The sequence below is a fragment of the Benincasa hispida genome, chromosome 2, assembly GCF_027475165.1.
Source record: "Benincasa hispida cultivar pf3 chromosome 2, pf3_genome.v1.1, whole genome shotgun sequence".
Classification (NCBI taxonomy): domain Eukaryota; kingdom Viridiplantae; phylum Streptophyta; class Magnoliopsida; order Cucurbitales; family Cucurbitaceae; genus Benincasa; species Benincasa hispida.
In genome coordinates this window covers 578,721-592,087 of record NC_143479.1, presented here as the reverse complement: position 1 = coordinate 592,087, position 13,367 = coordinate 578,721, and the positions used below count along the sequence as shown (strand labels likewise).

Genomic DNA, 13,367 nt, shown 5'->3' with positions numbered 1-13,367 from the left:
TGTTTGAAGGGTTATTTTCAAATATAGGATAACGAGACAACTTATTTACAAATATTACCAAATGTTACAGTATATCAATAATAGACAATGATAAATACTAATAGACATCTATCAATGTATCACTAGCACCAATAAATAATGACATTTTTATAATGAATATCAAGAAAAAAAAAAAAAAACCAAATTAAATGTAGCCAATTCAAACCAAACCCATCTTAGATATATAAAAGGTGGATATTTAGTTGGTTCTGTTCTATGTATAGATTGAAGGTTAATCCAAATGTAAAGTACAAGTTCAATTTTAAAAAAAGGGTAAAGGAAAAAAAACAAATTGAAGCTTAAATAATAGAAATTAACATTAAACATGTGAATGAGGCACAATAGTTAAGCTGCGAAAAAATGAACCGAACCGAACCAATATCATTTGAGTTCAGTTCAATATTTCAATTCTACTTGGAAAAAAAATCCCATACATGCCCCTACTGAGTTAAATTCCTGATGGCCCTAAATAATGCCTACCAAATTCTCCATTAGGCTTGGTTAAAAAAATGGAACAAAAGCCAAGCCATCACAACCTTGCAAATTCCATGGGAATCAAACACAGAGCTGCAATTCCCTGTAAGAACAACTCACAAGAACATAAACCTTTTCAACTTCTAATGTAATCACTAACTTCTTTCCCAGTTCACAAGAGGTTGCAACTAGAAAGCTAAAAGTGAACAGGCCTTCAACAGCAGCTAAAGACAACAAAGCTAGAAGAAGAAGAAGAAGAAGAAAATGTTTGATGCTACACGATGGTTGATTCCTTCCTCGAACAAGAATGGCAGTCTGTAAGAAGCTGCAACAAAAGAACATGTGGGGTGGCTGATTCAAATGGACAGCCTAGTGTCTGAACTCTAATGTGATATGGTTATTACGTACAACTCGAATGCGAAGAATCAAAATCAATGGAAGGATTCGACACAATTAGATCTAGATGTGTTAGAAGATGGTAAGATCATAGTAATTTCCTAGTGTGCATCTGTGCTCTCCTATGAATGTACAAAAGGCTTGAGGGATTTGTGCATCTATCTTCACAATTCCATTTTGTTGTTCATTCGTCATTTCCATGGCTATTTTGAAACTTGAATCGCCTCCCCGATCGTAGCAGGTCTTCTGTCATCTGATTAAAAAGAACAAAAACAACAAGATAATCATACCTCACTTTAGATTTCCAATTTACGTGGGAAAAAATGTACAGAGAGAAAAAGCTCTTTTTCATTAATTTCAAGAGAGCTTACAAAAGATATTATAGATGGCCAAAGCTAAAACAAAACTGATTCAAAACAAAGCCCAACATACTCAACTAAATAATAGCCATCATAGTAACAGTCTGAACAAAGAAACTTGCCTGAAGAGAGCACAATATTAGCAAGCTATAAATTACGATGCCTTGTGCAAGAGGGGACAGGAATTCATGACAATTTCTGTATGTGCTCAAGAAAGACCTACCTTGGTCGGGGAAAAAGGCAATAGTTTCCTTGTTTGAATCTGGGGCCGGAATACTTTCTTTTTGAATGTCCACCGTGGAATCTAATGTGTCATTTGTCTTTGTATTGCCAGAAATCTCAACTTCGATATCCATTGGAACATGCATTGAAATATCCTTTAGACTTGAAGGAGGCAATTCTGGACTTGAACTCACCTGCAATAGAAAAGTAACTATTCTAATCATGCAAGATAAAAGAAGAAAAATGTTCTCTTGCAAGGCGCCAACAATGGTCATGCAAATAAATTTAACCCATTTTCACAGGAAATGAATTACCAATTTGGAATGATTTTTTAAGTGCTTATAAAAGTTATAATAATTATTATTATTTTTTTAAAAAAAGTGTTTTAAGTCCTTAGAAAGTCATTCAAACCAGGTCAGAAACCTAAACCTTTATTAGAAAAGGTGTAAAAGTGAAAAAAAAAAAAAGAAAGACTAAGAAGAAACCGCATTGTTTCGAGATTTCCTTGGGAAGGGGACCTTTGTTATTTGCACACTATATGGCTTTGGAGATTTATTCACAAGGAAAAAGCCACATCCCTAAAAGTATGGCATGAAGAATAAGGGGAAACAGCCTGGTCGGTTCAAAAGATAGGGATAGTCCCTTTATTTGGACCATCTTGAATAATAGAATTCTCTAGTTTGATCAATATTGGGATTGGCGCTTAGCCCTCCTAAACTCTCTTTTCCCTCTATTTACAATATAGTTAATTCCAAAATTTTCTAGCAGTATTTTAAAAAGTTCGCTAAGTCGTGAGTCTAGGCCCATTGAAAAGATAGATATAGTCCTTTTGTTTGGACCTTATTGATCAATTGACTTCTCTAGTTTGATCAATATTTGGTGCTCTTACCCCTCCTAAACTCTACTTTCCATCTATTTACAATATAGTTGATTACAAATTATTTTAACAGTGTTTTTCAACGTTGTGCGCCTAGACCTGTTTAGGCCTAAGGCCTGATCTCATGCTCCCTTGATGAAGCCTACTTGAGCTGCAAACCCAAGGGCCTGTGGGGCATGCTTTAGCACCTCAAGTATAACTTCCTACTTTTTTATTAAAAAAAAAAATAAAAAATAAAAAAATTATAGGAGGTGTTTGGGGCATTTAATTGAGTTCTGAAGTCTTGAGTTAGGAAATCTGTATTTAGGCTTTAGGGCACAAAGTTCAATAGTTGGAGTTCCTTGATAAATGTGCAAACGAGAGAGCAGAAAATATGAAATTTCTCGATAAATGTGCAAACATCAATAGTGTTCATTATTGAAGTTGGTGGAATTTAGTTATTTAACATTGATCTATGAAGTCAGTGGGCCAAACAACCCCCTAAATTTTAAGTAATACGAAAATATTCTTTCAATCTCAAATAAATAAATTAAAGAGAGAGAGAGAGAAAGAAAATTGGATTCCTCACCATAAAACCAGGGAAGCCCAAGCCCTATAAAAAATACTAAGAAATTAAAATGAATCCCTTGCCCGGTCATTGTCCATCCTCCAAAGAATTTAGAATGGCATCTAGGATTGCTCTAAGGTTTATGGTTAATGATAAAACAAGAATACTTTGACTAGAACAACAGAAATATTACCATGCTAGATGCCTCAAGGAGAGCTCACCATTTGAGTCTCACCCAGTCACCCTTATCTAGTTATCTGCAATTTCCTTACCTTCTTTGAAAAGGTTGCACCAAATAGGAGGAAAGAAGAAAGTTCAGATAGAAGTTTGGACTTTTTCTAGGAATTTGATTCCTTAAACACTTCTGCAAAAATCCCAATTTTTTTCGTGTGGGATTACACCCAAATACTTCTGCAAAAATCTAGTTGTACCTCATCCTCTCCTATTCGATAATCCCCAAACAAAATCTAAAAGAGAGAGAATCCAAGGGAACACAAAGACATCTCCTAGTTTCAAATGCCATCCCACAGTCTTCATCACAGTCGAAGTTCCTTCAACATTGGAGATTTCAAGAGTTCAGATTCCTATACCAAAGATTAATTGTCTTCGCAAAGAGCAAAACATGGGAGAAAAACTAGAGAAAGAAGTGTTTCCCTTACCTGCCAAGGCCTTGGTATCTTTCCAAAATTGCAGCGACTAAATAAATTATCTTCAGTTGCCTACTCCAGAATAGGAATATGGATAACAAGATTTGAGGACATATACGAAGATCTTACAGCTTTAACCACAAGATTTAATACACATCGCCAAACACCAACCCCAGGAGAAAGACCATACTTGCTAGAGATAAAGTTCTGCCAAAGGCCATCCTCATTTTAAAAAAATGACTTCCAAGTTATACAATCACTTCACTAGGAAAGACAATCTCCTTCCTTAAATTCCTGAAAGTGAAAATGCAACAAAAAATTGATCCCATAAAGTTTAAGAATTCATATTTCCTTATAAAGTGAGACCTGAATGCACAAGAGACACCAAATGTCAGTCTTCAATGCTATCCAAAATACTAATCAACCCACAAGAGCTCTTTTCTTTCACTTTTTATCTCAACCACAGAAGATTTACACAAACTGGCCTTCAAACCAAAGCAATCCCTGAAACTTCAATATCGAGCACATTGTGAATATAAGAGGGATTGGGAGGGGAAAAACAAGGTGTCATCAACAACCTGAAAGTGAATCAACTATTCATGTGGAAATTCTCTCTACCTGCCTTCAGAGATACAAGCACAAACTCTACACTCCTAACGACATGGTGACAAACAATCAACTGGACCAACAAATAGAAGCTTATTACGTTTAGGTGCATCTTACACTTCATATTCACATATAAATAACCCAGAGAAAAATGCACATCTCAAAAGGTCTATTAATACATAAATTATCATCTATTAGCAAAGTAAAGAAAGCCTCGATCTATTTTCACTAAATAGCCAACTCATGTCACAACATCCAAAGTTAAGCCATATGAGGAATAAATAAAGATGTTAAAAAAATTCGTTCCCATTTCCAATTCAATGTTGCTCTGCTCACAAAGAGAGCTTTCTAAAATAAAGGAATAATAACATGCAAAAAAAAAAAAAGGAAATGAAAAGCGATGGTGTCACCTTAGATGGTAGCAAAGCATCTGAAGATACTGGATCTTTCGTGAGCATCGTCGAAGGGACAACCATTTCTGCTTCATGCATAGTAGTTGCTTTTATATTGCTACCATCCTCTTGTCTATTATCTACTTCATCTTTCTTGATCGGTCGAGAAGTCTTCGACTTGATGTTGATATCACCATTCGATACTCTGCCAATATCTCCAAAAGTCCTCTTCCTGATTTCAGAATATTAAGTTTAAAACATAATACTCCCATGAAAGGAAGAGATTGTCAAGTGGCTAACATGAGGCATAATGACTTGAATAAAACGGACATTATTAGGCATCATTCTGACCTAACAGTACTATGATGAGCAAAGTGAGTAGGGATTGGTCTGTTGGAAAACAAAATTCCCCGCAAAGGTTTCCCATCAATGACAGTTTCAATTGTGTATCCACTAGGTATGCTTTCTGTAACCCTGGCTTGAAAACTTTTCTTTCCTTGAAGATGCTGAGATTGATTCAAAGGAAAATTTTGTTTGTCTGCGTTGTAGGACAGCATGCCATCAGAATTTAGTCAGAATCATGCCATCGTATCATAAACCAGTAACAATCTCTCAAAAGAAGTTCCACTCATTTGATTTTCAGATGTGTCACAACATTAACCCAAAAGAGATAAAATATATATAAAAATAAATAAGCAAATTCCTTCACATATCCCTATCCTTTGAAAATTGCAGATGGCCAAAATGTTATCCCTTCTGCTATTTCCATTATATGCTTCTTTATTACAATCTTGTAGACCAGGCAATATTAACATTATAATCACTTTAAGATCTTTTTGGACACTCTCTTCACTATGCAAGGCTGAAATTCTTCAGCCAGGTGCAGTCATGGCTACTTCATGGGAAATGTGGTTTTATGGACAACACGATTGGATAATTACAAAAGAATTGACTATAACTATGAGCCCATCAGGAGGCAACAAGCTGTATATTCCCACAGAAAGAAGTAAAAGCAGAAGACTTATCTTCAAAAAGTCTTCTCTCTAAAAAATTCTTGTAATTATTGATTAAGAATGGTTGCTTCATATTTTATTCAATTTAGGAAACGGTTTCATTTTCTTGTTGGTTCTATAGCAAAACAATCTTCAAAAGCATTCACTGAACAAATTTTCTGTTGCCATTAGGTAACAAGAGACGGAAGATAGGAACAGGAAAGATGATTCACCACACATTCTGCCTTCATTGCTTTGAAAAATACATACAACTTAAAAAACTAACATGGGATACTCAAAAGGTACTTCCTTACGTGGAGCCCCATAGCCCTGCACAGCGATTGGTTGGATCACATCATCACTTATTCCAATTTGTACCATAGCTCTTCCATGACTAGCATTTAGGTTCTGTTCTTGACACTTCAGCTTCAATTGCTTTCTCAAAGACAACTTCTCCGGTTTCCTCTCATTCTCCTTTGCAAGTCCTGAAAATGAAAAGTACACAGACATTATTTACAGCCCATGAATCGTGTGGAAGAAACTACTAACCAAGAAAGGTCCAAAAAGAATGATAATGATTATGTGTTGCCAAGAAAATAACAAGGGTATGAACCTGTGAACAAGTAATACATATCGTCAAGAGCCTCAAGACCCTTATTGCAACCGCCTAAAAGAGCAAGTGTGCCAACTTTGTAGGGATCTAAACAGTCCCCAGCCACTGAAAATCTAGCAGAAGGTCCATCACCCATAGTGGTGATCTTGGTCCATACACCAGTTTCTGCATCAAGTATTGAAAATGGTAAAAAAAAAAAATGATAAGAAACATCAACAACTTCACTTCATTAAAAAAAGGCAAAAACAGCCTAAGGGCTGGTGGGGATAGAGAGAATCCCCTCCTAGGAACTAAATCAAAAGAGTCCGTCAATCAATAATAATCATAATATTCAGCGATAAGATATGACAATAGAAAAATCATCAACCTTTCTGTACACATAAGAAAGTTATTTAAAGAGAAGCAACACTTAAACTTTAGCCAAATGATCAAGATCAGCATTTTAGCCTTTAGCATATGAATCTTACAGCAACTATCTCAAAATTAGGACAGTTTCCATCCCTCAGCATTCAGTATTCATATTAAAGTTGGAGAAAACCCAGTCAGCCATCAAAGAATGGAGCCAATGCTTCATGCCATTACAGATCAGCTTATTTTCCTCTTATTGCATGGGTGCTAATGAGGAATTAACACATACCAATATCGAGCATATGAAGGTCACTGTATAGATTTTGGGCATCAGTAAATCCCCCGAAAACAAACAAGCTCTTTCCAAAAGCTATGGTTGTATGACCAGCACGAGGTGGTAATAATTGACCTGAAGTGTTCAACTCTGTCCACACGAGAGTATCTATAATAGAATACCAAAACGATATGAGGAGGCTTATAAATGAGAGGCTGAGCATATAATGCATGAACATCTACAGTTGCCCAAATAATTGATAACAAGGTGACTTGAGAAAAATGATAAGTACCTGTATCAAGGATGTGAACATCTGACAAGTAATAGTCATGCGCATCTTCGCCACCGATGACTATAACTTTATTCTTCCAAGATGAGCAAGTATGGCTATCACGTGGAGATGGCGGAGTACCAGATGTTGTAGCTTGTTTCCAAACAAATGTCTCTAAAAACATAGGAACATATTATATATTAACAGGCACTGGTGTAAACCGATCCACACCACACAAATGCAATTATAATCATGGAACAGCAGGCAATTTTCTTTTAAAAAAAGCCTGAGCATTATATAACATATTCTTTTGGAAAAGGAAAAACAAGATATACAGAAGGAATAGACTTCCCTCAAGCCTTCATGTAGAGGAGAAAATCAATATTATTAACAGTCAATACATTTTGCCACCCAGCCAAACGAAATTGCCATCAATCATTACAATTCTTATGATGTTTCCCAGAAAGAAATAAACCCATGCAAGTGTAAAGAATCCATATAGCCACATTCCCTTTTTCATTTTTTATTTTTTGTAATCACTAGTGTTTAGATGGGCTTATGGATAAACGGTCAATATAAATACAGAAGGTTAAATGTTTAAAATATTTAAATCAAAACTAAATATCATATTGGTATTACCTGTATTCAATATGTAGAGATCATTATAATACACTTCATCATTATTGCTGATAGATTTGCCACAACCACCAAAGATGAAGAGTCGTTTGCCAACAAGGGTCGCGCTATGACCCTCTCGTGCCTCTGGCCCCTCACCTCTTAAACTTGGACAAATCCATGTATGCAAAGCTAGAAGTAAAGCATTGTGCAAACTTTTAATGGCATGTATAGCCGCATTCCAATATTTAGCATTTCAAATCTAATCAAGACGATAAATGGAACCTTTAAGCAAAGAAAAACAAATTATTTGGCATCGCCATTTTTTTTTCTCTCTCTCTCCTTTTTCTACAAGAAAACAGCCACACAGAAACTGAGAGGCCAGACTACGAAACGATTAAAGAATTTTGAAGACACTTGAATATTCTCATTAGTCAAAACTTCTAGAGGTATGGAGAAAAATCAACTTACAGGTGTCCAATATATGCAAATCCTTAAGAGGGCTCATCCCATCAGTACCCCCAAACACAAAAAGATTGTCACCAATTGTAATGCACGTGTGGCTGTCCCTTGGAGTGGGTGGACTTCCTTTTATCACAGGCCGGCTCCATGTTTGTTTTGCTGCAAACCACCAATCTAATGAGGCAAATACAATTTACAAGCACATTTGCATGTAAGTATGCATGTATATATAATGTTTTAAAATTTCTATGTCACATACAAAAGAAAAACACACCAATAACCCCAATAAAACAATTAATTCCCTCCTCCCTACCTTCCTACCTTCCTACCCCATAACTTCCAAGACATTGAAATTAATCAAACACGTAAACATTAAAGTGTTCAAAAAGGGGCAGGACAAAATTATAAACAAGTAATTCCTTCCAGAAATGTAATATTTTCCTAATTAACGACCATTTAATATCATTCCATAATACATGCTGGTAACAGCAAATAACATACTAGAACGAAGTTTGTCATTACAAAAGTCTCCAAATAAAGGCAAAAAAACACAACAGGGTGTATGCTTAGAATGAAGAGATAAATAAATCCCTGATGAAGAACAAAATACCACAAAAAACAAAGAGTACTCAAAAGGGTATACAAAAATCTCAAACTAGATACCATTACAGAAATGAATGGCAACATTAAAGCAAAATTTCCCCACTTGTTAAAATGTAGAAGAAACAAAAAGAGAAGTTCCAAAAACAAAAACAAAAGCAAAAGCAGAAGGTATGGCTCCTACCAGTGTCGAAGACGTGCACTTGGTTAGTCTGGCAGTTGTCTTTACCATAGCCCCCAAAAACATAGAGATATCTTCCATCTTTAATGGCGTTACAAGTATGGCCCCATCTCTTACCGGGCCCTGCTATCTCTCCCAAAGCTCCATCTTGACCCTGTCTTGAAAGTAGCTGGACCCTTTCCCACCTCATGTTTTTATGTCGGGAAATCAGAAGAAAAAGGGAAAAAGGAAGAAGAACAACAACAACAAGAAACCCAAGAAACCAAAGAAAACAAAAGTAGTGGACTAATAAGCAAAGAGAATGCGAAGGGAAATTTCTTTTGTCGGGGAAAATGAAATCAAAGGGAAAATAAATACAAGAATGGGTTTCATCTGGGATATGATTTAGTGGGATTTTCAGCTGTGAGGCTATGGAGTTTTCGTACATGCAAATATATTTGGCGGAACGTATGTGGAAAAAGGGGGGGGGGGGGGGGGGGGGAGAATAGAAGAAATATGGCGAATGTAGAAATTATATGTTCCTCTGGTTAAAACTAAAGAGAAGAGGGTGATACGAAATTATAATAGAAGAACAGAAAAACCTGAATCTTTTTTCAACCTTTGCTCTTTGGGGCCATTAAAATGAGGCCATGGATCTCCAATGGTTTAAAAAACTTCAAATTTTTTGCCACTTTTGACGAAGAAGAAGGACCCGCCTACGATTTCCTATTAACGACAGAGATTTCTTCAATATTTATATTATTCCTTTTTTTCTTTTTTCTTTTTTTCTTATTGTGAATATATATTTAACTGAATTTCTCAAAAGCTCCGAAAAATGGATAAAAAAGGTCATTGTGGGGAGGGGAAATGAAGGGACCATATCAAAATTCTCTCCGTTGGGGTTTGTGATTGTTATAATGTAATATTATTTTAGTGCTCGATCTTTTATATCGGTTCAATTTTAGCATATATATTTTTAATTAATAATAATTTTAGTACTATTTTGAATATAATTTTAGTTTATGTTGTTGGAGTTGAATCAACTTTTCGTAGAAATTTCTTCGCTAGGATTAAATTAAATCTGAGTGTCTTATTAGTGTTTGTTTTGGAACTAGTCGTCCCAACCAAATGATGATGAGACTGTATGTAATTTAAAATATTATGGATTGATTTGATTACAACTCTATGATGTATTGACCGTGGGTCTTCTGGAAAATTTTCATGAGCTATGTAATTGTGATTATGATAAATGATATATGTGTAGACCGATGCAAGCTAAGTAATCATAGAAACTATTAACCTTTTTATCGGGGTAGTATACACTTTATGACTGTTTTTGTAGCTACAGGTACACACCCATGACTGACGTATGCTCCCTCGGGACCGCACATATGATTGATATGTATATCTTCAGGATACACACCTATGACTGATCTGTGTACCTTCGAGATACACACCTATAACTGGATTATATGCCTTTGGGTTGCATGTCTATTGTCACAATCGCTCTTTCAGAAGCTTCTCTTAGCGATTGTGCGACACTTGTTCCCACTCACGAACAAGTCAGCCAACTCGAATACAGATTGCCGGTGGCACACCGAGTGCCTCTCGCAACCTCCACCCCCGTTTTAGGGGAAACGGGTCTGGAGAAAAGATTTTCGTAAGCATTTTTTGTGAGTGTGAATAAAGAAAGAAAGATTATAGTAGGATAGAAAGCAATAAACAACAACAACAGCTTTATAGAGTACTACTCCGGGTATGGGGAAGTGATGATTAGTCTTATCCCCATATAGTGCATTATGAACAAAAAGCCAATTGGCACCCTTGCATATGCAAAAAGGCGAGTGGTCACTTACAATGAAAATGTAAAGAAAGCAAGCTAACTAAAATAATACAATACATGATATGAAAGTATGCTAGAAGGGGGTTAGATCGGGCATGCTGCCACAGGCCCTAGACAAGCATGACCGTGACATTCTCCCCCACTTAATTGGTTGACGTCCCCGTCAACCGACCTTGTTCAAAATTTGCGGTGGCTGGAGTTGCATTCTTCAAATCTTCGACCCGCTCCCAACTGATCTCTTCGTCGGGGAGATCCTTCCATTTCACTAAGAACTCTGTCAGTTCTCATATGGGTCTTCCAATACGGTGCGTACGTTTATTCAGGATTTGTGCAACTTCTTTCTCAGCGAATTCTTCATCGTGACCGGTGGGCACCTTAGCATGTTTCGTTGTTCATCCTCGGGATCGGGATGATTGGGCTTTAGGATACTCACATGGATGACAGGATGAATCTTCATCCATGAGGGTAAGTGAACCTTATATGAGGTTCTCCTGACCTTCTCAATTACCTCCACTGGACCTTCATATTTCCTTATTAGCCATGGTCTCTCTGGCCTCGGAAACGAAACTGTTCCGATCGTAGCTTGATCAGGACCTTGTCCCCAGCTTGAAACTCGAGGGCCCTCCGCTTCTTATCAACCCACTTATTCATCCTTCTTGATGCTCTTTCTAGGTAGGCGCGAGCTATCTCAAAGGTTTTGCTCCACCCTTTAGTGAAGTTATGTGCCTGAGAACTTTTGCCTGCATAAGGGTGGTCCATCAAGTGTGGCATGAGTGGCTGTCTACCGCACACCACTTCGAAGGGCGTTTTTCCGGTCGCGGAACTCTGCTGGCTATTGAAGCTGAACTGAGCCACATCTAACAACTAGAACCAGTTCTTCTGCCTAGCATCGATAAAGTGACGCAGATATTCCTCGAGCATACTGTTGAAGCGTTCCATCTGGCCGTCAATTTGGGGATAATAGCTAGAGGAGATATTCAGTGTTGACCCCAATATTTTGAACAATTCTGTCCAAAATGTCCCAGTGAATCTTCCATCTCGATCGCTAACAATGCTCGCGGGGACACCCCATAATTTCACGAGTGTTTAAAGAACAGCTGGGCAGTCATCACGGTTGTGCACATCTTCGGCATTGGGATGAAAGTGGCATATTTTGAGAACCGGTCGATGATAACAAGGATCGATTCGAACTCTCCCACCTTGGGCAAATGGGTGATGAAGTCGAGAGACACGCTCTCCCATGGTCTTTAAGGCACAGGTAGGGGTTCCAGCAGACCCGCTAATTTCGCCCTTTCGGCCTTGTCTTGTTGGCAGACAAGGAAAGTCTTGGTAAATTGCATGACATCGTCTCGAAGGCTTGGCCAGTAGTAGCCTTGTTTCAAGAGGGCATAAGTCTTCTGCCAACCATTATGTCCTGCTCAAGGTGTGTTATGACACTTCTTCATCAGCGACCTTCGTAACTCCCCGGATCTGGGGATGTAGAGGCGATTGCCCTTGGTGTATAGAAGATCGTCTTCCACCCAAAACTGGCGTGTCTTCCCCTCTTTGGGAAACTGTATGATGGCTTGCGCCGCTGTATCGTTTGTCAAGTGAGTTTTGACAGTTTCTCGTACTGTTGCACTCAACATACTTGCTTGTAGGCGGGCAAACATACACAGGGTCGCGTGTTCGCTCTTTCGGCTAAGAGCATCGGCCACTTGGTTACTTTTCCCCGGTCTATGTTCGAATTGGAAATCGAACTCCACTAGACATTCCTGCCACCGTGCCTGTTTCGACGACAACTTCGGTTGATTGAAGAAGTGGCAAATGGAGTTGTTGTCGGTCTTGACCACGAACTTGGCCCCCAAGAGATACTGTCTCCAAGCCCTCAAGCAGTGAACTACTGCTAACATCTCTTTCTCGGAGGTGACATACCTCCGTTCGACATCATTTAGTTTCCTACTCTCATACGCGATGGGGTGTTCGTCTTGAAGGAGGACACCGCCCAACGCGAAGTCATAAGCATCAGTCTCTACTTCAAATGGCCTGGTCACGTCGGAAATTCCAAGGACTGACCCCTTAATCATCACTTTCTTCAAGCTCTCAAAGGCGGCTTGACATTCAGGAGTTCAGCTCCATTGGCTATCTTTGTTCAGCAGTTCGGTTAATGGTCCTGTCTTCTTGAGAATTCTTCTACGAACCACCTATAGTAGTTGGCTAGTCCGAGGAAGGATCGTAGTTTGGTCACGGATGATGGTACCCTTCAGTCTCTAATCGCGGCCACCTTGCCCTCTTCCATACCAATCCGACCACACTCAATCACGCGGCCGAGGAAATTTATGCGCTCTTGGGCAAATGAGCACTTCTCTCTCTTTACATACAACTAATTTTTCCTCAGCTTTTCGAAGGCTAGTTGGAAGTGATGTCGATGGTCCTCCAGCGAGGCACTATAGACCACAATGTCATCGAGATATACTACGATGAATTTGTCGAGGTATTCGTGAAACACTTGGTTTATTAAGGTACAGAAAGTTGTTGGAGCATTGGTGAGGCCAAAGGGCATCATAAGAAATTCGAAGGCTCCATATCTCGTGACACAGGTCGTCTTAGGTTCGTCTCCTTCAGAAATTCGGACCTGATAATATCCCAAC

General features: G+C 38.2%; 1 protein-coding gene across 2 annotated transcripts; it reads right to left on the bottom strand.

Annotated features, from left to right (window-relative positions):
• Positions 1-384: 384 nt before the first annotated feature.
• LOC120072293 (uncharacterized) lies at positions 385-9,666 on the bottom strand. 2 transcript variants are annotated; one of them, XM_090310593.1, is made up of 11 exons: positions 8,919-9,666; positions 8,144-8,293; positions 7,697-7,864; positions 7,079-7,231; positions 6,802-6,954; positions 6,165-6,329; positions 5,866-6,036; positions 4,911-5,097; positions 4,578-4,791; positions 1,492-1,684; positions 385-1,162 (listed from the first exon to the last, which is right to left on the bottom strand). In XM_090310593.1, the coding sequence occupies exons 1-11, from the start codon at positions 9,340-9,342 to the stop codon at positions 1,113-1,115; spliced, it is 2,028 nt and encodes a 675-aa protein (XP_090166719.1). In that variant the 5' UTR covers positions 9,343-9,666; the 3' UTR covers positions 385-1,112. The 2 variants fall into 2 exon arrangements, with proteins under 2 accessions (XP_090166719.1, XP_038880676.1); XM_039024748.2 differs by having other exon boundaries at positions 8,144-8,308; positions 8,919-9,480.
• Positions 9,667-13,367: the final 3,701 nt, after the last annotated feature.